The sequence below is a fragment of the Sander vitreus genome, chromosome 8 (assembly GCF_031162955.1).
Source record: "Sander vitreus isolate 19-12246 chromosome 8, sanVit1, whole genome shotgun sequence".
Taxonomy (NCBI): Eukaryota; Metazoa; Chordata; class Actinopteri; order Perciformes; family Percidae; genus Sander; species Sander vitreus.
In genome coordinates, this window is record NC_135862.1 from 10,683,634 (window position 1) to 10,708,657 (window position 25,024).

Genomic DNA, 25,024 nt, shown 5'->3' on the forward strand with positions numbered 1-25,024 from the left:
CTTAAGGTATCATGTGAATAACAGACACATTTTTAAACTTGTCCACAACATGGGAACATTTTATAGACTTCACCTGCCACATTATTTTTTTTAATTAACTCAGTATAATTTCCCCTGAGATCCAAAAGCAACCCACAAGGATTCAGAAACCTCCAGTCCAATCTAACAACCCACACAACAGCCAAACATACCTCAGATACAGTGGCACGCCGCAGGCTCATAAAAAGTCACCTGCTCAGCAGTGAACATGAAATATGTTCAGACTCAATCTCATAGTTCTTACCTTTTCCCAGTCAGTTAATGTTAAATTCCTGCCCGCTAACTTTCCTCTTTTTCAGCCTTGTTTCTGATATCCATGCCGTGAGCTACAGCTCAATCAATATTTGCTCATGAACATTAAGCTGTTTGTGTCTGGGCTCCAGTGAGAGCATGTGTGACTAGTTGAGGTCAGGGAGAAATGGATGGTGGTTATTAATTAAACTGTCCATTCCTGTCCATGTCATCCTGCCTCCAAAAAAATCCCTCTTTATCTCACCAAGACAAGAGGCTGCCTCATGAATTCTCCAGCAGACCAGAAATCCCCCCCACACACAAACATCACACATTGAACATGGATCCTGTCATTAGCAAACAGCTGGTGTTACTTTTTTTTTTTCTTTGACTAAAAACAGAACATCATGGTGTCTTCTCTTCAGTTCTTCATAAACAGTTAGGACAGGAAGAAAGTGAGGTTATTATAAAAAAAAAACATCTGAAAGCAGACTGTGGCAATCGTCATCCGTCCTTGAACTAATCAAAGCCATTTTATCATGTCACTGCAATGTGCAGTACCAGTCTGCACCACATTTGTTTATAACGGTACTTAAATACCTCAGCGTATCTGCCCTGTTGTCTTTGCGACTCTAAAATGGACTCACACACAGGAAATCAAATCATTCTCGTCTTTATAATCCTTAATTTGTCCAAAAAACCCAATGGCTTAATCATTGACGGGTTGTTGCTACATCCAAAGAGGCCCTTCTGAGTCAACAGACAGTCTCTCTGAAATAAACAAAACCTTTGCCATTGGCTGCTGGTTGTGTTTGCGAGCATGTGGGGAATGAGCTGGCTGCGATGGCCTCGGGAAAAAGGACAGACACAACTCTACTGAACATATTTATGAGTTACATGTACTGCAGTCAAAGCTCAAGTATTGATGAGGTTCATATACACTAGTTACTATTAAATACCTTTCTTCATATGATGAGGACTAGAACAGATATTGTGGTGTTCACCTTGGTGTTTTGTTATTCATTCCAGACGGACCGTATTCTGAGTGATGTACACATGAAATAACAGAAACACACCCTGGAAAGTGACATAATCCTCTGGACTAAGAGCAATGTGAGGACGACCAGCAACACAGTCTATAACCTTGAACCTTTTCATCAATGTGTGAGAGGGAACAATCATTAGACTCTTCATTGATCAACAAATGCACACAAAGCATCACTTTTAAGTGTTAAACGTTTGTATATTTCACAATATAAGGACTCCATATAACTGTCATCTTTTAAAGCGTCAATATAGATGCAGACTGACACTGGTGAGGAATATCCTGTCCAGTAATTATCTTCCATGGTGAAAATGAAGCAAGAGGACAAAGACAGATAAGACAGAGGATGTTTACCACAGTTTGATGGGAAACAGAGCAGTCTTTGGAATATTTAAAAATGTCTAATTTGAGCTCACTAACATAAACAGGCAACAATAAGGACGGCCTGCCCTATTCTAAGTAGTTACAGACGAGAATCTATTGTATAAAGGGCACATTATGTATTTATAAAGGCTTTATGTTCATTATTTAAATGAACATAGAGGGAGAAGTGTTGTGCTACTTTCTCTCATTCTTTCTTTCTTTCTTTCTTTTTAGTCATACTCCACCACTTTGATCCAGAATGAAATATCTCAACAACTATTGGATAGATTGTCATGACATTCATGGTCCCCAGAGGATGATGACTTTGGTTATCCCCTGTCTTGTCTTCTGATGTCACCAGCAGATTGACATTTTTGGTTTTGAGATAAATCTCTTGACTGAAGTGAAATCCAGATATTCATGTTCATCTAAGGATTAATTGCAATAATTTTCGAGATTCTCTAAGTTTTCATCATCACTAAAAAAAAAATTCAATTCATGCAATACTTTTTTTATGAACAAATACCTGCACAACTACACTGCAATTCCCAAAAGCCTCAGCTGTCAGCTGTTTTGTTGCTAATTAGCAAGTGTTAGAATGCTAGCAGGCTAAAAACTAAGATGGTGAACATGGTAAACATAATTCCTGCTAAACATCAGCATGTTTGCATCGTCATTATGATCATATTGCCATGCAAGCGTTAGCATTTAGCTCAAAGCACTGTTGTGCCAAACTCTCAGTCTTGTCTTCCATTACACACAATTTGCAATTTGATGATTCATAATTTCTTTTTATAATTTCTTTGAAACACAAAGTAACATGAATGTCAAATAACCTTCACAGGATTTTATGTCTCTTAACAATTAATGCAGAATAGAAATGTAGTTTATTACATCTCCAGTGTATTCAGGTAAAGTTCAAATCAAATCAATGCTCTCTCAAACAATATATTAATTTACTGTACAAAACTGATTCCCTCTCCTTTAGCATTAATGATAAACAGTGAGTGTAAATGTCCTATACTCTTTTATTATTAAACATTACATTATTTTTTAGAAATAAACCAGGTCTCCATGTATCAAACATAGAAACACACACAGAAATTGCAAAAAAGAAACACCAGGAGAATAAATAGAGTTACACTAAATGCTTCAGCACTGAACTCACCATCCATTGCGTCCCATAATGAGCTCAGAGCACTATAAATAATGAAGCTGATATAATGCTGGAAGATGTGCATTACAAACGGATGGTAAACTAAGACCTGCTCAAAAAAGGAAAGTGAGCTAAGCGTTGACAGAGTGCTATCATTCAGCAACAGCAAATACATACAAGCAAAAAAAGAAGAAAAAAAACAGTAAGGCTTAACATTGCTGTCAAACCCATTATTACATTCCAGAAGCACATCTCTTTTCACGTTGCATAGCTGACACAAAACATTTCAAGAACTGTTCATGTGGTTCAAAGTAAGCTACATAAAGTTCAGTTTGCTTGCACAGATGGAGAATCAACGCAGGTTGCAGGAAAAGTAAAGTCAGGTTCAAAAGTTGATATGTGTTTCTGATGTTCTTCTAACAGAGCACTTGTTGTTTCATTAATGTGGGTCTGTAGTTGACTTTCTATTATACTAAGCATACTAGTCTGTAGTATGTCAGTGTGGATTCAATTTATTGCTCAATTTCTAATTATATCGTGTAGTTGTTGATGTTCCTTTCTTTCTTATTTTGCCCCAATGGGTTCATTACAAACATTATGTTTGATTTTACTATTTTCCCTTTTTTTGTTGCATTATCCCATTTTATTTTATTTTTTTGTTAAACTGGAGTACTGACCAAAAATCAAAAACCATCTTGAGGTACCAATAATGCTGCTGCTCCTGTCCCTTCTCCAACGTTTCTGACATTCAGCCTCGACTAGACTTGAGTGTTTTGGAAGTCCTTTGCCCCACAGGGCGTCTCACTGGTACCGGTCCTGGTAATCGCCATTACCAAAATGTTCCTCCTCCTCTTGCATGGTCACCCCTCTCTTTTTTTTCCAGCCCTGTTTTCCACCGGATGAATTGTCTGTGGTTCCGTAACTCTTTTTGGGAGCCACTGTGTTCTCCATGTTGAGCTCTGACTCTTCAGCCAGCTCGTCCTCATCAATAATGCCACATTTATCCTCGCTGGTGCTCTCAGGGTCGGCCCAGTCCTGTTGCTCTCCCGAAGCAAAGATAGCGTAGAAGATGACCCCTGTGTAATGCACCATGGACGCAATAATAAAGACATGTTGCCACTCCAGACGAGTCTGTGAGGAGATGAATAGAGTCATGAATTTCCTGTCCAAAGCAGATTTACTGATCTTTTGATTATGTACCACTGAGGTAATGCTGTAAATCCACTGCTTTCCTCATGGCATCGGAAAAACTACAACTGCAATGTGTATAATACATTTTACAGGGCTATACATTATTAACAACAGCCACTGATAGGTGCAAGATTACCTACAGTGATTCTGTGTTCGACCAAAAAAACAAAGCTGATATAATTTATACATGCCATGAGGGACAACCTCAGTGAAGGACACTGTTTCTGAGTTTCCTGTTATGTTTTATACACTACTAATTAAAAATAAAAGAATTTCAACAGAATAGGAGATCAAAGGAATCAAGTAATCTTCAGTTACAGTCAAGATAAGAGCAACATATCTAAGGTCAACGACAACTAATCAATGTACGTCTGTTAATATATATATATATATATATATATATATATATATATATATATATATATATACATATATATATATATACATATACAAAACAGTTACAAATCAACTTGTTATACCTTGTTTTTAGTCAGAGCTCCAACAATCAGAGGACACACCATTCCGGATAGTGTCCCCACCCCGTTAGAAATGCCCATCAGGATGCTGGCATAGCGAGGAGCAATATCCAAATGATTGACATTAAAACCTGAAGACAAAGCACACACACGTACATTCAATTAAGTAAAGAGTAACACAATTACAAAATATTCTAAAAGAACATGGCTTTTAGATCCACACACAGGTTTGGATTTTTGGTTGCCTTGAGAACAATCTATAAAATATTCAAGAGAAGTGCTAAGGCTTGACAGGCTGATGCATGTATACAGCATCGCATCCAAAGCAAAAGTAGTACCACATTTCAGTTTTTAGACAACACAGAGAAAAAGGTACAGAAGAAAAAAAGCAACATCCCGTTCATTTGAGGGATTTCAACTGACTCAAATTTCAAACCAAACCCTCCTGTTTTCGGTTTAGAATATAGCTAGTCTTGCATTGCTAGACCTATCTCCACAGCTCTGTGTCAGTGCTGGAGTATGGTCTGGCTACACCACTTATCTGTTCTGGGAAAGGGGGAAAAACGCCTTGGCTGGTTTGTATTTCTTTAAAAAAACAATCACAAACATGGCCGGGTTAGCTCAGTTGGTAGAGCAGGCGCACATATATAGAGGTTTACTCCTCGACTGAGCGGCCGCGGGTTTGACTCCGACCTGCGGCCCTTTGCTGCATGTCATTCCCCCCTCTCTCCCCTTTCATGTCTTCATCTGTCCTGTGAAAATAAAGGCCTAAAAATGCCCCCCAAAACAAACAATCACAAACAGCCTGGACGGCACTAAGCCCCGGACGCAGCTACGATCCCCTTGCAAAATAGATAGGGGAGAGACATCTGTTGAGCCAGACTAGTATATATCTAAAGTAAAAGTCTTATATTTCAGGTAAAACACAAATGTTTCTTTAGTGCAGATGTTGTAATACCTGAGATGGCGAATCCACTGAACCCTACAGCCAGAACTAAGAAGGAGATGGCGACCCCTCGAGTGTGAGAAAACCCAACCACCAACAGTAGAGTAGCTTCCATACCAAATCCTGTGAAAATACAGGACCAAAGAATGTCATTAGCTCATGTAAGAAACAACGTGATAAACATTTTCAAATGTACGCCAACGATCTGTAAGAAATGAATCAATTCATCGTCCTGCACAAGACATCATGCACAAGACATCATCCCTACAGGACTCCTTTACAACTGAAACATATTCTTTTTGTACACTGCACTGGCATACTTTTTTTTAAACAGTTCCTAAAATGTACAGAAAATATGACTTATTCTTCTTAAATCTGTATTGATATGGCTTCTTTTTTTCAACACCAGTACCAGCTGAAAGCTAGCTAACAGTCACAAAAATGACATGATATAATCACTTTGGTGTTTACAGTAGAAACAACATTTAACACTACTAATGCAAGAATGGTTGAAAACCGTTATTGGGCATTATATTACACTAAAATCATAGTTTTTAATATACAGTAAAGATTAAAAAAAAAATGACAAAAAGTATTGCTTCTAGTTTACCACGACGTACCTCCACAGTTCATGAGTTTCCTCACATTTGTGGTAGACATGATTTTGTTACTGCGTAAGAAGTCAGCCAGCTGTCCTCCAATAGGAACTACAATTGTCATCACCATGTGGGGGACAGCGGACAGGAGCCCTACCTGTTGGGAGATCATACGTTCAGGAAATCCATAATGTAAATCAGTCCTATGATTACTTATCATGTCTTTATGGATATTTGTCATAGTTAGTTGAATAGCTATAGTGAAACTGTGAGGCCAACCTTGCTGATGGGAAAGCCAAAGACCTCCTCAAAATACGCCGGCTGGCTGATAAGGAGCAGGTAGAAGGTCCAACTGCGGCAAAAGTTGGCCACGATGATGGCATAGACGGGCATGGAGGTAAAGAAACGGCGCCACGGAGTCTTGAATTTCTGTGATTGGATGGCAGAAGTCATTGTATGCTGTTTATACTGTTTGTGTGTGTGTGTGTGTGTGTGTGTGTGTGTGTGTGTGTGTGTGTGTGTGTGTGTGTGTGTGTGTGTGTGTGTGTGTGTGTGTGTGAAATGATAAAAAAATTGCACTGTGATACCTTGAAACTGGCAGCATATTACGCATACAAACCTCGGTCACACTCAGTTGGCGCATTGTTTCACCAATGGTGGTCTCGATGTACGTCCTCTCCTCCTCGGTGATTGTGGGATGTTCAGCAGGACTTCCATATGCCAGCAGGAGCCACATGCTATACCATATGATCCCAAAAACACCTTTTTGTGAAATGACACCAACAAAAAATGAAAATTGTAGTAAAGGCTTTTTAAGGGGCAGGGCAGACTAATTAAAACTAGCCCTGACCACAAGAATTTTCATTATTAAAATGAAATGAACAAGGTATGAGTCACAGAGCCCAGACAGGAAAATGCTAATTCACATCAATAAATCATGAGATTATATCAGAGCAGAACCACAGTAGATTTTGATTAAAACACATTTGGCAAAGTATGAATTTTATGTCAGTGTTAATCATTTTAATCAAACTCTAAAGCAATTCAGATAACGCTTATTGTGGAAAGCATACAAAGTACAACTGCCACAGAGTGGCGTCCCAGTCAAAGATTAAAACACTTTGCATGTCACTAAACTGACACCTAGTGTATACAATGACTCAACAACAGTGTGTGTGTGTGTGTGTGTGTGTGTGTGTGTGTGTGGGTTTGTTTAACTATATTTGTGGGGTCCAAAAACCGGGAGTCCAGTATACTTGTGGGGTCCCAACAGCTTTGTGGGGCCAAAATGCTGGACCCCATGAGTTTAAAGGGCTGTTTGAGGATTACGACTTGGTTTTAGGATTAGGGTTAGAATTAGGTTATGGTTAGGGTGAGGGTAAGGGTTAAGGTTAGGCATTTAGTTGTGATGGCTAAGGTTAGAGTCAGGGGCTAGGGAATGTGTGTGTGTGTGTGTGTGTGTGTGTGTGTGTGTGTGTGTGTGTGTGTGTGTGTGTGTGTGTGTGTGTGTGTGTGTGTGTGTGTGTGTGCATATATATAATAATTAATAGGACTGGGCTGGTTTACATCCATTTATTAAAATGGCAACAAATGGTTGTGAGGGTTTTTTAACCTCAGTTCTAAAATGATTGGTAAAACACAAAGATCCCTTTTTCAGCTTGAAGAAATAGTTTGACAGTTTGGGTGATACTATTATTATCCTTATTTGCTTTCTTGCTGAGAGTTAGATGAGAATATCAACACATACAGTATGTCATATGCCTGTGTAATAAATATTAAGCTACTGTCAACTGCCAACTTAGCTTAGCACAAAGACTGAAATCAGGGGCAACAGCTAGCCTGGCCAGGTCTGTCAAAGGTTAAATAAATGATCCTATAAAGCTCACTGATTAACATGTTATATGTATTTTGTATAAACCATAAACAAGTGTAAAAGTGAAAATATGCACATTGTTGATTTATGTTGGGTTACGTGCTAAACTATTTCTCGGCCAGCGGCAGTAACTTCCTGGAGTCTCAGCTGTTTTCACCATTTCCAGCCTTCGTGCTAAGCTAAGCTAATCGGCTTCTGGCTGCAGTTACATCATTTATCTTCCCATCAAACTCTCTGCAATATCTTTATCTTTACATGAACATTTACACTTTTATGTTGTTTTCAAGAGAGTGACCAAAATGTTTATTGTGATTTTCTGTGACTTAGCAGTCTTACCATAGATATAGAAGACCGAAGACCATCCAACATATTGAACGAGCACTCCAGCTAAAGGCATGGCGATCACTGCTCCTGCGTAGGATCCTGGGAACAGTAATTTGTTTCAGATTTTAATGTCAAGGTATGATTATACCAGCACTAACATTGAAGTATTAAAAAATATATATATTGTTGTATTGTATATTATATGCTTATATTTCCTTTTCACAACTTTGAACATTATACAACAGAACTAAATTATGTTGTTACAGTGCAACACATTCAAATGCACAAAAAACTACACTGCATAGTGAAAATGTGTCTGAATAAAGACAAACACATCAAAGAACACATTTGTTTCATTGAATAATGCTGAGTCGTTGGCACTGCCGAGACAGGCAGGGTGTTTTAATATGTTTTCTATTATCAGACAGATTCATGAACACTGTTTTGAATAGAGCAGGGAGTATGAGAGTGCTTTTGGACCGTAATGTGACGCTTCATTTAGGTGAATAGAGGGAGAAGCTCCTTCTGAGTCAAGAGGGTTTTGATGCGTGGGTTGTCATGGTACCAGTTAAAAGTGAAACATGGTTATTTTAATTTCAGGAGATACAGCAGTGGACTAAATCTGCAAAACAAAATGACCTCTCTCGTGTCCATTTACTGACCAGCCCCACTATGACTTATAAGGGTGTGTAAACTGGTTTGTAAAAGGGAAAAGCTTTGTGTTGTGGTACATTTTGGAGCGTTCATTGAGTTTTTTGATAAGAGGAAATTAGAGGCATCCCTCACCACAGAATGAAGTTGTGGCCAGTCGACTCCGTTCAAGAGGTGGCGCCCATTTGGACCACATCCCATGACATGCTGGGTAGGTGACACCCTAGCAGAGACATGGTGTGGAAGATGTCAAAGGTCAAAGATTGACTTGAGAGGAAACCTGTGATTTATCTGACAGCTTTCAAAGAATAGTTCAACATTTTGGGAAATACACTTATTTTGCTTTCTTGCTTAGATGTTTGTACGATAAATATGAAGCTAATGAACGGAGCCGGTTAGCTGGAAACAACTGGAAACAGCTAGCCTGGCTCCTCCAAAGATCACTAATAAAAACTTTATATCTTGTTAAATCAGCACGCGAGTCTCGCGAGAGTTTTCGCAAATCTAGGGTTACCATCTAGACACAACCCATTCAGACAGAGCCAGGCTAGCTATTTTGCCCTGTTTTCAGTCTTTATGCTAAGCTAAGCTAAGCTAACTGGTGTTAGCTTCATGGACAGGACAGACATGAAAGGATATTCTCTTCTAAGTCTCAACAATAAATCAAATTTATCATTTTTTATTTTATTTTTCTCAAAATGTTGAATTATTATTTTTACTGTAAGCCAATCATTTTCACTGTTTTACCACCAACATGTTTTTTTTCTTACCTCCACTAAGCCCTGAAGGATGCGAACAAACATGACACAACCGTAGTGCACCCTTGCTGCTGATGGGATGAACATGTTCAGCAGTGCCGTCAGGAAAATGGCAGCCCCAAACACCCTGTAGAAATACTGGAGTGTCATTATACATCTCCACCCATGGCTTAATCTAGGTTTCTAATTGCATACTTACTTTTGGCATGTCTTGCAGCAGCCCTTACAAAGTTACATACTGTTGCATGCAGTATGCATAAAATTGGGACATACTACTTTGTCATAAAATTGCATCAAATTCCCTTGAACTTTGACTCTCTTGCTCATATATCCCTTACAGACCTCTGTCAATCAGGCTGTCATCTGTCTGTGCTCTCTTGGAAGCTCAGTCGATGTGACGTGTCTTCCACTGCAGAGGACTGTGGGTCAATTGTGGTTGAATACTAAATAGTAAGGTAGTATGGATATTGTAACACCTTTGCAAAAGTGCGTTATATTTGTTTGTAATATATATATATATATATATATATATATATATATATATATATATATATATATATATATTGTTATTGGGGAAATACTGCATTTTTAAAATACTATACTTTCAATTAATTAATTTCAATTTATTGGTAATGTAACCAATAGTTCAGTCAGTGCACAGCATGTCAGCAGAACATGTGACAATGTGAAATGTATCCTCCAGTCAACATGAGAGTAAATACTCTAATAATAAATGAATAATGATAGTCACTTGATGGAGTACAATGGAGCAGGAATTTCCTATTTCCTATTACCAAACTACACAATTATTTCCATGAAAAAGCCTTAGAAATGAATTAATTAGGAAATTATAACCTTTACTTATATTGTGATATTTGTCAGGTTAAAAGACAACACATGCTACCATGTGTATAAAAGCAACTGTAGATGTCTAATAATGGCAGGCAGTATCTCCAAATATCTCCCGGTCAAAGCATCACAGTCAGCCTTATAATGAGACAGATCTCACGCCTCTGCCTTTCATGCGCTGAGATAAAGACATCCTATTCAAGCTGCAACTTTCTGCTCCATCACCACGGTGCCACTTAGCTCCCATCTCTTTTCTCCTTCACCTCATCCCCCCTTCCTTCTCTTTTTCCAAAACAGTGTGTAAGTGACACTTGTAATATTCCAGTGGCTGGTGTTTCAGAAAGAAATCAGAGGCAGGATCTTTCATTATTAACTCTGTCAGTGGCGTGTCCTCTTTTCCTGTGAAGCTTTTATTACAGGACTGCTATCTGCTCCATCGGCACCGCTCACCACACCGTACAGCTTTAACCCTTTAACCACGCAGACTCTCCCCAAACCTTCATCCTGTTTTAGTCTTTCTTGTGATCCTTTTAACATACATGGCTGCAGTGAGCATGACCTCACCCTCAACTCATGGAAAAACATCAACAAAAAACACAATATGTCTCTTATGGTTTTTGTTGGCACACCTCACATTAGTTTCTATCTCAACAACAGCATTACTTGTCTCTGCACTGTGTTTAGGGCTATGACTAATGAGTAGTTTTATCATTGATTAATCCTTTGGTTTCGTTGGTATAAAATATCAGAGAAAGGTAAAGAGTGGCTTTCATGAGGCGTCATCATTACTATTGATAGTCATGAAGTGCATGTCACCTGTTCGCAAACAGCTTGTTGGAGATGAAACCACCAGGGATTTGAGTGACAATGTAGCCCCAGAAGAAGGAGCCGTGGATCAGCCCCACTGTCTCTGGGTCCCAGTTAAACTGAGCTTTCTGGAGAGGGTGAAAAAAACAAAACAGATGCATGCTAAAATCTGGAAATGACCCCCATTTACCACTAAAGTTCATTAACTTGGTATTATCTACCTAGCTACTTCACAGATACACCCCTAAAAGAGTTGGTTAAACTGCAATTGAGTTTGCTTCTGTAAGGTCAGACATCTTCTGGCCAACAAAAGAAAGACACATATTACACAAAGTCCTAGTCAATAACCCAGGGGTCCTGTCGGATTTGATCCAGCTACCTGAAGCACAGGAGTCCCATTGATATAGACCGTGTTGTTGTTCACCATCTCCACAATGGCCACACCAAGGTTGCAACGGATGCCAAAGGAGATGCAGAAGCCCAGGCCGCTGAGGATGGCTAGGATGTAGCGCTTGGGCAGACCGCCGCAGCTGCAGTCCAGCAGTGGGGCAGGACGTGGTGCTGATGCCACCGGACGCCCATCCTCTGTCAGTTCAATGGTGTCCTCTTCTTCTACATTACTACCATCTATTTTCCTAAGATGCAAATAGCAGGAAAAGAAATCACAGTAAGAGCATGTGACCATTAGCAGTACTAGTCAGTTGTTATCTCTTTTTTTTTTAGCTTGAAATAAAAATATTTGTCATCCATTTTCTTCCTTCTTATTTATTCTTTCAACCTCAATATTTTCAAATGTACCAAAAATCTGTGATTCTCTTATCTGGTTGCTTATAAGCAATTGAAAGCAGGATTCTGGGTAGTGGGACAGGTGTGATGAATGTCACACCTGTCCCACTACCCAGAATCCTGCTTTCAATCCCCAGAACTGCTTTCATCTGCCTGCAGCAGATCTATACTGCAGTTCTCTTTCAGCAAGACACAAATTAACCAGAACTTGGGATCAACATTTCATATCAAACACTCAACTTTTCCCTTTTTTCGAGCTCAGTGTTTGAAAAATCATTATTGTCTTTAGTTGTAACAACAGGTGAGTCCTGTTATATTATCTATTACGAAATAATACACAGTAGGCGTGATTCTTTGAAAAAATAGTCAGGTGTCTCTCACAACATATAAACAGCTGTATCAAAACCTCTGACCTGCATTACAATACAAAGACCATCTTAACAACATTCCATGTCCTTTCAGTGTTAATGTACTACAACCAGTCTCAAATGTACTGTATAAGGTTACAAGATGACATGTTCAAAAACAACTAAGTACGGTTAAAAGTTCATGCCTAGTCACTAACTTCATGTGTTTACTTTGAAAATATGTCATAACTTCTCCATTGGTGCATTAAAGTGACTATATGGATATATAACTATATTACATATAGTCAGAAACATCTACTTACCAAGATGTTTCTGAAACTGTGTAATGTTCCATCTGATGATCATAAATGACCTGTAACAGCAACGAGACTAACAGTAAAAAGAAGGCTATTTTTATATAGTTTTTATTAATGCCTCTGCCTGTGTCCGATTTTTCCCGCAAAGTCACAAAATGATTTAAGGCAGGTAGAAGGCGCTACACATTCTGAAGGGTCACAGATTTCGGTGTTATTGTATCCAGCCAGGTAAAAAGGTAGCAGGAGATTTCTTTATATAGGCCTAATTGTATTTTTATTTTATTTTAGAAGTTATCTGTTGTAGTTATGGCTGACACTGGGGCAGGGCCATCAATTAAACAAAGAATAACTAAAAGCTAAAAGGGAAAGTGAAAGACGACTGGCAAAATTGAGTCAATCTTGGTAGGGCTTTCAACAGATGGAGACAATTACGAGATTGTAAATGATTCAAATACGTCCCAGAATTGGCCCTCAGGTATGTAAAATGTCTATTTCATTCATAAAATAACTTTACAATGCACAATGTGGTTGTTTGTCAGTAGCCGACAGTAAATTACATACCCTTTCCATTTAGCGCAGACATTTTATTCCTTTTAGTCCGTGTTTGTGTTGGCCAACTATTTTCTTCTTTCTTTCTAAACTGAAAGATACATATAGCTACTTTAAACAAAAACGGCACTACAAATGACATTCCAAGTCCTACATTTGCGCAGCCATCTATGAAAGTTAGGTTTATTGCGTTTATTAGTCCTTTTTTAATTTCTTTTTTTTTTTTCTCAAATGTCAAATATGTGTGTTTAGGGTAGAGGGACGTTCTGATCTAAGAAACTGAACAAATTGAACAAATTATTAATGGAGTTATACATATTAGATTGTTGACAATTTGACATAAACCTGGCTTTGTTGGTTCTTCAAAACTGGTTTAAAATTCATCTGGAAATGTTGCCATAGCAACAAGTCCTTAAACCCAATCCTGCAAAAGTGCATGCTTGATAGGTAGCTGGATCATAACCAAAACCTTTTATTATTCTATTTTCCAACCACTTTTCAGATACAAATAGCTGAACATTGCATATATATATATATATATATATATATATATATATATATATATATATATATATATATATATATATATATATATATATATAGCAACAACAGCAAATACAGCACAGACTAACATATTCCCATTTTTCCACTTGTTTGTAATGTAAGTCAATGCATGTGATGTTTTTAACACGTGACAAAAATGACATGCACATTCACAATGCACACACAAAATTAGTTTTCCAGGAAATTGCCTACTTAGTCCTTTATCTCTTAAAATGACAAAAATCTTACTTCAGAATGGGGGCACACAAACCACACACACATCTCTCTGTGAAATATTTATCAGAAATTAAATATGTATTGATGTCTTAGAATAAAATCTGTGATTACATCACTGGCATTGCCTGGCAAGTACAAGAATCAAATATTTATTTATCGTCAGGATCTCTGAAAACACGCTGCTCGCTTCCAGGCTCTCCACATCCCTCTGACAGTGGATGTTTTCATTCTTAGTTACAGTAATATAATACATGGACATGTACAATACATGGATTATGAGTGAAGTGCTTATTCCATGCAGTCCAACAACATCTAAAATGTGGATCAAACACCCCGCACACACAGTCTTCATGCTTCCTTCCCAACACTCTTCATACAAACCCTCTCACCTTTGCAGTTTTCCTAGAGAGTCCCCCACTGTGCTTTTCACTTCCTCCTTCCCAGGCTTAAGCACCTGTTCCTTCAAACCTGCCAACCCACTAAAAGGCATTTTTGTGTCTTTGTTTTCTCTCCCCCGTTATCTGAAAACAGTGTCTTGATACCTCACTAACACACTCTGTTCTGACAAAGAGAAAAGAATCCACTAGAAGCTGTTCGTCATCCTTTCTGAGTTTGTGGCACCAGGGGTTGGCGCCACCTTTTAGTGGTGCCACGGGTCCCTCCGAGGAAAGACAGACTTTTTCTCTCCACTTTTCTCTGGGGTGAGGACTCAATGGAGAAGTAGAGGTGAGGATGATGTTAAATGATTCATCAATGTCCAAAGTACCATGCAGCCAGAGCTTCTGGAACTTGTTTCATCTTTTAAAGATCCAGTTTAGAGAAATACTGATGAATAAGGAAGAGAGTAAATGAAAGTGTAGAATCCAGGTTTTAGTCTCTAGGCATTGTGAGCCACCTTTTGTCTGCAGCTGAACTGAATGAACCGCTTAGATCTCTCCATCTCATAACACATTTATTCCTGGTGAGGAGGGGCAGGTGTACTGTTTTTTCAAAACCCAACCCCCTCGCTTTACACACCATCATCATCATCATTTCCCCCAGCACCACCCCTTCAGCTAGTTAGGTTCATCTGATAGCAGCATGAACAGTTAAATATGCATGAGCTTTACAAGTTGCATTGAGGAGAGACGGGCAGAAACTGGACTGCTGTGGTGTAAAATGGGAGCAGGTGAAATCTAAGACAGAGCCATCAAGTTCCAGGTTTACATTCTCGCAATTTAAAATTTCTGCATTTCTGACGGAGTGACAGGAATCATAACTGCTGCCATGAAGCTGTATTGTTTATGGACTTAGCAATAATACCATATCTCATATTTGACACTGATGGGTATATTTCCCTGAAATGCTTTTTTTGCCAGTAGGGAGAAATTTCTTTCTTTCAAGATAATCAAATATGCAGCATTTCAGTGATAATTTAAAATGTAAACAGTTGACAGGATGGTGTGGGCATGAGCCCTAAGAGTCAAATTTAGCAATTATGAATATTGTTATATTATGGGTGATACTGGTTCTCCAGCTGTTTATGCACTCCATAAATAAACCGAGAGCTTGATCCCCAGTGGACACTCTTTCAATAAATAAGGTTCTTTGTACCAGAAATATCACAGCTCCATCACAGGAAACAAAATGGAACTGTCTTCTTTTTTTTGTAGGTACTCCATGGCATGGATACTTCAGAAATGACTGAAAAAATACACGTATACTTGATTTAAATAGATTTTTTTATGAGGTGTATTACAGTAAGCAGTCTTTAGAACAGTATTCAGATTAACAAAATGAATACATTTGAGGAATTAACAAGAATGATCAGCCAGCAAGACCATTAATGCTTCAATGGTATTTATTTTAATAAAGATAATGCGTAACAATGGAATGACTATGATTACATGGCAGAGTGACAAAAAGTCACACGCATTACAATGGCAAACAAAACAAGAAACGGTATAACCAAACACCTCCAGATGTAACTCAACTAAATATTCAACTTGACAGTCTTGTGGAATTGTAAAGATTAGCCTAAACCACAGTAATGCAATTATTGGATTTGGCAAACAGTTGGTTTAAAGTATTCTGTGAACTTGTGATGCATAATTTTTCTGAGTGTAATATCTGAATATGAAGCCAAGGACATTTTGTCCCTACATCTTTCAATTTCAGAGTAAGCCATGCCTACCATCTAGTGTTTGAAAGAAGAAGTCACATGTAATCATTTTACAGAGATACACATACAATCAATGCACTGTATATAATTATATTGTCCACCCACTGTGGAACTAAAACTAACATGAGAAATTATTAGACTTTGGGGTGGAAGAGAAGGGGTTTTCTCCGGGGGAATTACAAAGTTATAGCACCGGCACATCTGTGTTTAGTCAGTGGGAGACTGAGGACTCACTTGACCTTACATAAGGGTGACGCAGGGGATGCTAAGAACAAGATGTACCCTCCACCTATGGCTAGATGTGACTGACAACTTAACTTCCCACCCCTTTTCTCGTTTAGGATAGCACCCACATTTAAAAACACGATCATGTACAAAAATATGACTCAAAACAAGACCCCATGGCGGACAACATTTATAAAAATGTAAGTTGATTCATGTGATTTACACGTGTATATTATGTACAGGAAATATGGATTATTCGATTCAATTGCTAATTATTATGCTAAAGCAAATCATGGTTCACCCTCTTCATTAAAGTTCTGTGGGATTGAAAAAAATCATGATGGCTACTAGAGGAGGTGATGTCTTAAGAAACTGGCCCAGAGATAAATGTTTTGGATATATACAATTAACACTATAACACCAAATGGACTTAATTATGGCCCTTGTGTTGACTTCGGGTCACATTGACTCGTTTTAAATTTTTGTTTTATATCAATAAATATGGGACGTAGAAATAAGCGCTGAAAATGTGTAGAAGAAAAATGTAAAAATTTAAAACGTTGGAAAAAGCAAAAACAAACGGGCGTCGAAAAAAAATTTTTTTTTTCAAGGTTGAAGGGAAGACTACACAAGGGTTATATGCTTTTTTTTGTTGTTGGGTCTGTTTGTAATGTTTTCAATTCAATTCAATTCAATTTTATTTATAGTATCAAATCATAACTAGAGTTATCTCGAGACACTTTACAGATAGAGTAGGTCTAGACCATACTCTATAATTTACAAAGATCCAACAATTCCAGTAATTCCCCCAAGAGCAAGCATTCAGTGCGACAGTGGCGAGGAAAAACTCCCTTTTAGGAAGAAAGCTCGGCCAGACCCAGGCTCTTCGTAGGCGGTGTCTGACGATGCCGGTTGGGGGTGTGATGAACAGTGGCAATAACAGTCACAATAAAGATAATGGAACAGTGACTAGAAATAGTAGTCGTAGTAGTTTATGTGTGTAGTAGCATGGCACAGCAGAGCATAGCTGGACGTAGCAGGATGCAGCAGGATGCAGCAGGGTGCAGCAGGACGCAGCAGGACACTGCAGGCCACGGCAGGGCACCGCAGAGCGTAGCAGGGTGTAGCATGGAGTGCAGCAGGATCCAAGGAAACATGCTGGACGAGAAAAAACATAAGGACTCTGGGAAATAGGCTCCCCAGAGCTAGGTTAGTATCAAGCATTTCTGGGACATGGATGCACACAAATGGAAAGAGAGAGGAGAGAGAAGCATTTTTATTATATTATTGATTATATGGTAAATGAATCTGACGACTACGAGGAGAGCCGGTGGGCCGGGTTAGGCGGACGCTGCAACTCCTCACTCCCTAACTATAAGCTTTATCGAAGAGGAGAGTTTTAAGTTTACTCTTAAATGTGGTGACGGTGTCTGCCTCCCGAACCCAGACTGGGAGCTGGTTCCACAGGAGAGGAGCCGGATAGCTAAAGGCTCTGGCTCCCAATCTACTTTTAGAGACTCTAGGAACCACGAGAGTGAAGTGCTCTAGTGGGACAATAAGGTACTATGAGCTCTTCAAGATATGGTGGTGCTTGACCATTTAGAGCTTTGTAGGTTAGAAGAAAGATTTTAAATTCAATCCTGGATTTTACAGGAAGCCAATGCAGAGAAGCTAATACAGGAGAAATATGATCTCTTTTCTTAGTTCTTGTCAGAACACACGCTGCAGCATTCTGGATCAGCTTAAGGGACTTATTTGGGCAACCTGATAATAAGGAATTACAATAGTCCAGCCTGGAAGTAACAAATGCATGGACTAGTTTTTCAGCATCGTTTTGAGACAGGATGTTCCTAATTTTGGCAATGTTTCGAAGGTGAAAAAAGGCTGTTCTTGAGGTTTGTTTTAAGTGGGCGTTAAAGGATATATCCTGATCAAAAATAACTTGATAACTAGATTTCTGATAGTACTGCTGGAGGCCAGGGCAATACAATCCAGGGTAGCTATATCTTTGGATAATGAGGTTCGGAGGTGTTTAGGGCCCAGCACAATAACTTCAGTTTTGTCTGAGTAACATCAGAAAATTGTAGGTCATCCATGATTTTATATCTTTGATGCATGCTTGAAGTTTGGCTAACTGACTGGTTTTGTCTGGCTTAATTGATATGGTATAATTGGGTGTCATCAGTGTAACAATGAAAGTTAATTGAGTGTTTCCTAATAATAATGCCTAGAGGAAGCATATATAAGGTGAATAGAATTGGTCCAAGCACTGAGCCTTGTGGAACGCCATGGCTAACTTTAGCGTGCCTGGAGGAATCGCTGTTAACATTAACAAATTGAGATCGATCAGATAAATAGGACTTAAACCAGCTTAGTGTGATTCCTTTAATGCCAACTAAGTGTTCCAGTCTCTGTAAGATGATGGTATGGTCAATAGTGTTGAATGCAGCACTAAGATCTAGTAAGACAAGTACATAGACAAGTCCTTTGTCTGAGGCAGTTCTGTGCTATGATGCATTCTAAATCCTGACTGAAAGTCCTCAAATAAACTATTGCTATGTAGAAAGTCACATAACTGATTGGCTAAAACCTCAGGATCAAGGGTGGGTTTTTTCAGAAGAGGTTTTATCACAGCTACTTTAAATGACTGCGGTACATAACCTGTTAATAAAGACATATTGATCATATCTAGTAATTAAGTGTTAACCATGGGTTTTGAAACCCACAAACCATAAATGTGACCATTTATTGATAGGTAAATCTAGGATCCCCCTTTAGATAATCTTACAATGGAAACGGGCCAAATAAACAAGGGTAATGTGAGTATTTTGTCCTTCTCGACTTGGAATTTGAGATGTGCTACCATTTCACATGGAACATGGAACAAGCTGATTCTTCAACAGGCTCCTCTACTCCACCTCATCTTCCTCACACCACCATAAAATGAACAACTGAAAAATGTTTTGTCATCTACCTTCATTTTACATGCAATACCTGTTACACACATTGTACTACAAATACAGATATTTCATCAGCAAATATGCAAAATATGTTTTCTTCCTTTGCAAAACACTACAATCAGTCCAGTGCAGTCATTTTATCATTCCAGATGGGAAACTTGATTTGCACTCAGGAGTGCAAGCTAACAAACCCATGTACAAATATACAAACACAATTTTACACAATACTACAGCAGCAATCTCTAAAAAAACCTCTAAATTACTTTATTACATTATTATGATGCTCAAGTGTTCCTTTTATATCTAATACATTTGTATTTTTATTTTACAGATTCAATTCCACCTCCAAATGTTTTTTTTAGGTTTTATTTTATTAATTGATGGCCTGCATGTCTTTGGACTGTGGGAGGAAACCAGAGCACCTGGAGAAAACCCACACAGACACAGGGAGAACATGCAAACTCAACACAGAAAGGCCTGCCTTCTGTTTGGTGACAGTGACCACCACTGCACCACCATGTCACCCTGCTAAATAAATAGAAATTATGAATATATTTCATATTCATGATTTATATTTATACATACATAACTGAACCTTCACTGTTCAGAAGGGATGAGGCACCCTGGGATGGCCGTTGCAGGTTGGCTGTAGCAGGCTGTAGGCACAGTCCCACAGGTCGCAGTTATAGTCTGTATTGCAGTTGGCATTCCCTGTGGTCGTCAGGATACCCATGGTAATAACCATAACGGCAGTGATTAAGCCAACATGCCAACACGTTTTCAGTGTACCTTTAGCACAGCGACGCCACCAGCTTCTGGTCTTAGCCTGAGCAGCTGGAGTCCCCTTGATGCTCTCTTCGCTCCACTCCTCAGGTGTAGTCTTGAGGAGGATCTCACCGCTCTGTTCCTCAGGTGTAATCTCGAGGAGGATCTCAACGCTCTGTTCCTTAGGTGTAATCTCGAGGAGGATCTCATCGCTCTGTTCCTCAGGTGTAATCTCGAGGAGGAGCTCATTGTTTTGCTCGTCAGGTGTAGTCTCAAGGAGGATTTCAGCGCTCTGTTCCTCAGGTGTAGTCTCAAGGAGGATCTCATCATTTTGCTCATCAGGTGAGTCTTTATTTTTAGCTACAATGCTATGTTCCTCTCGGAAATTCTCAACACCAGCTAGTATCTCTACCTCCTGCCTTGTCTCTAGCTGCTCTTTAAGATCAGAGATTGTTTGTTTTAAATTGCTTATTAGGTTGTTAAGCTCCTCTAAATCTTCATTCTTATAAGCAATTTGGTGGGATTGCTTAGTTATTATCTCATCCTTAATCCAGATGTTTTGCTCAGCATCCATTACTTGGTATTGAAGATCTTGCACATCTTTCTTCAGGTTTTCAATGTTCTCGTTTTGCTTCACTGTCAGGGACTCAAGTGGAGCCAGCTTCTTGGTGACGCTTTCATTCTGCTCCTTCATAAAGACTTCGTTTACCTGAGAACCATGCAGTGCTAGCCTCAATTTGTTTATCTCTGTCAGATATTGATCATTAGTCAGCTTCTGTAGGCTAATTTCCTCATCGTTATCCCTGTGTACTTTCTGAGCTTCTCTTACTTGATGTCGAAGATCATGCACTTCTTCAGACAGATGTTCAATCTTTACTAGATGTTTCTCTTTCAGAGATTCAAGGAGGGCCACCTCAGCACTCAGGCTCTGGTTCTTCTCAGTTAGGATTTTCTCTTTTTCCTGCAGATCATGAACTTCTGCCCACAAATTACTGTCCTCTGCCTGCATTTTGTCTGTGTGAGATTCAAGCCTGGCCAGTTCATCACTAATGGTCTTATTCTGCTTATTGAGAGAGTTCTCTCTTTCCTCTTGATCCTGCACTGTTGCCAACAGGTTTATGATCTTTGTCTGCAGTATCTTATCATTGTGTTCAAGTTGGGCCACCTTCTGTATAAGCTCATCTTTGTCTTGCTGAGCCTTCTTCTTTAGGCATTCAAGTTGAGCCGCACAAGGCTCGAAGTAATTCACGGCTTCCCTCAGACTGTTAATCTCTGCTTGGTTTGTCTCCTCTAGACATTCAAGTTGGGCCACTTTCCGAAAGAGCACATCTTTTTCTTGCTGAGCTTCCTTCAAACGAGGCTTAAATTCATTCAGCTCTTCCATCAGACGGTTAATCTCTGCTTGGTTTGTCTCCTCGAGACATTCCAATTGGACCGCACAAGGCTCTAAGATATTTACTGTTTCCGTCAGACGGTTAATCTCTGCTTGATTTGTTTCCTCCAGACATTCAAGTTGAGCAAGCCTCTGTAAGAGCACATCTTTTTCTTGCTGAGCCTCCTTTAAACGAGGGTTAAGGTCATTCACTCCATCTCTCAGACGGTTAATCGCTGCTTGGTTTATCTCCTCTAGACTTTCAAGTTGGGCAACCTTCTGTAAAAGCACATTTTTGTCTTGCTGAGCCTCCTTTAAACGCGGCTTGAGGTCATTGACTTCTTCTCTCAGACGGTTAATCTCTGCTTGGTTTGTCTGTTCTAAACATTCAAGTTGGGCCACATTCTGTAAGAGAACATCTTTGTCTTGCTGAGCCTCCTTTAAACTAGGTTTAAGGTAATTCACATCTTCCCTCAGACAGTTATTTGCTGCTTGGTTTGTCTCCTCTAGACATTCATGTTGGGCTGCACGAGGCTCTAAGATATTCACGGTTTCTGTCAGACGGTTAATCTCTGCTTGGTTTGTCTCCTCTAGACATTCAAATTGGGCAACCTTCTGCAAAAGCACATCTTTTTCTTGTTGAGCCTCCTTTAAACGAGGCTTAAGGTAGTTCACTTCTTCTTTCAGACGGTTAATCTCTGCTTGGTTTGTCTCCTCTAGACATTCAAGTTGGGCAACCTTCTGTAAGAGCACATCTTTTTCTTGCTGAGCCTCCTTTAAACGAGGCTTAAGGTCAGTTCAAATCTTCCCTCAGACAATTATTCTCTGCTTGGTTTGTCTCCTCTAGACATTCAGGTTGGGCCGCACAAGGCTCAAAGATATTCACGGTTTCCGTCAGACGGTTAATCGCTGCTTGGGTTTGTCTCCTCTAGACATTCAAGTTTGGCAACCTTCTGTAACTGCACATCTTTGTCTTGCTGAGCCTCCTTTAAACGCGGCCTAAGGTCATTCACTTCTTCTCTCAGATGGTTAATCTCTGCTTGGTTTGTTTCCTCCAGACATTCAAGTTGAGAAACCCTCTGTAAGAGCACATCTTTTTCTTGCTGAGCCTCCTTTAAACGAGGGTTAAGGTCATTCACTCCATCTCTCAGACGGTTAATCACTGCTTGGTTTGTCTCCTCTAGACATACAAGTTGGGCAACCTTCTGTAAAAGCACATTTTTGTCTTGCTGAGCCTCCTTTAAACGAGGCTTAAGGTAGTTCACTTCTTCTTTCAGACGGTTAATCTCTGCTTGGTTTGTCTGTTCTAAACATTCAAGTTGGGCCACATTCTGTAAGAGCACATCTTTGTCTTGCTGAGCCTCCTTTAAACTAGGTTTAAGGTTATTCACATCTTCCCTCAGACAGTTATTTGCTGCTTGGTTTGTCTCCTCTAGACATTCAAATTGGGCAACCTTCTGTAAAAGCACATCTTTTTCTTGCTGAGCCTCCTTTAAACAAGGCTTAAGGTAGTTCACTTCTTCTTTCAGACGGTTAATCTCTGCTTGGTTTGTCTCCTCTAGACATTCAAGTTGGGCCACATTCTGTAAGAGCACATATTTTTCTTGCTGAGCCTCCTTTAAAGTAGGTTTAAGGTAATTCACATCTTCCCTCAGACGGTTAATCACTGCTTGGTTTGTCTCCTTTAGACATTCAAGTTGGTCCAACAACTTAGCGGTCCTATTTTTATTCTTCTCAATCAAACCCAACTTTCCCTCTTTCAGCTTTCTTCGATAATTTTTCTCCCTGACTCTTTCTTCCCTTATTTCTCTTATCTCCAATTTAGGTATCTCCTTCACCCTGTCATCCTCAGTCCTGACATTGGGTAATGCCAGCCCCCGAGGTTTCTCAGGCACATACAGGAGATGTGATTTCTCAATCTCTGGACAGCACCGAGCGGTGTGGAAAATATCTTGAGACATCTTGTTACTCTTCCTAACTGCTTTCTTCATTTCTCTTAGATGTCCTCAAAACCCTTTGAATAACAGCTTGTTGTTTTACAGCTGAAATAAATTCTGAGTAGGCCTATAACGTCAGACCCAATCACAATGTTTGTTTCCAATAACAAAAGGGTAGAAATTTCCTGCATCCCGCACATACAATTTAACACTTTCACTAACATTAGGTTGGAGACCTAATTTACCTGTTGGGCCACAGACTAAAGAAAATGACAACACCTAAACTAGCAGTTAGTCTGACCAGTGGTGAGATGATGCTGTTTGTAAGGCTAGATTTGGTTTATCAAAGACTAGCCAAGCAACACAGGGCAGACCACCATGTTTAACTATAGCCTATATCTTCAAAGTTACAGTTATGGCTGAAAATTACAACAGCAATAAACAATTGTGCCTAGTTCACATATCTCTGCAATTTAAATGAACTGCCAACAACTGCTGTCAAGTGATGTTTGTGTAAGAGCGGTGACGCCATTCGTGATTTTTTACTTTGATCAGATGCCTTTGCATAGATATATATAGGCCTACATGTATATCTATGATGCCTTTGATAGTGATGTCATGACATTCTACGTGTCATAACATTCTATGCACACGCGCTTACCATAGAATGTTTTTAAAGACTCCTTCCTTAGCACCCAGGTGTTTAACATTGATGTAATGCATGGGGACAGACACAGGCCTAGCCGAAATTCAGAGTGCAGCTGGAGTCGTGGTGGTCCATGTGTTCATTACTCATGCAAATACTTGGGGAAATCTAGCAGACAGTGGATATTTTTCAACCCCACACAGACCTGAACTTTGTAGAGAACTATTTCTGGTTTGCAAATAACTTTTTTTTCGATGTTTTTTGTTTTCAGAAATGCTGAATCTCCTTAGATAAAAGGCTATTGAAAGTTATCGAACCTTCCAAAGAAACTGACATGCAGATTATGGGAAGTGTATGAAATTACAAATAATCTAAGATAGACACAATATATGCTAAATGACGAATAAAAGACAGATTTGCATTTGCTAGGGGGATTATATATATGTATATATATATATATATAATCTTATATATATATATATATATATATATATATATATTATCTTAACACCGCACAAGCTGTTACAGTTTAAAGTGCTTTTTGATTAGGAGAGTGTTGGATGCTACTGTTTGAACTCATTAAGGCAATGGTTTATTATTATATTATTTAGGCATGGTTTATTATCTGTTAATTTACATTCATGGATATGACATGTTGGCTAGCCTATTATGAAAATAAGAATAATCGTATAGCCTACTCATGAGTGTTTTTCTGTGCATTATTTTCAAAGGGACCAAATAATAGGCCTACATTCTTCCAAAGCAAGACAGAACTCTCATCAATATTCTCATAGGTTTTGACAGAAAATCTTCACAATTGGGCAATGCCAAAACAAAATAAATGCAAAACAGTTTCTGGACATCCATTACAGAA

General features: G+C 39.0%; 1 protein-coding gene across 1 annotated transcript; it reads right to left on the bottom strand.

The window, feature by feature from the left end:
- Positions 1–3,635: 3,635 nt before the first annotated feature.
- On the bottom strand, positions 3,636–14,574 carry slc17a8 (solute carrier family 17 member 8). The gene is made up of 12 exons (XM_078256039.1): positions 14,474–14,574; positions 11,685–11,940; positions 11,315–11,433; positions 9,662–9,776; positions 9,027–9,114; positions 8,253–8,339; positions 6,663–6,805; positions 6,323–6,472; positions 6,068–6,200; positions 5,460–5,570; positions 4,505–4,632; positions 3,636–3,965 (listed from the first exon to the last, which is right to left on the bottom strand). The coding sequence occupies exons 1-12, from the start codon at positions 14,572–14,574 to the stop codon at positions 3,636–3,638; spliced, it is 1,761 nt and encodes a 586-aa protein (XP_078112165.1).
- Between the last annotated feature and the right edge of the window lie 10,450 nt (positions 14,575–25,024).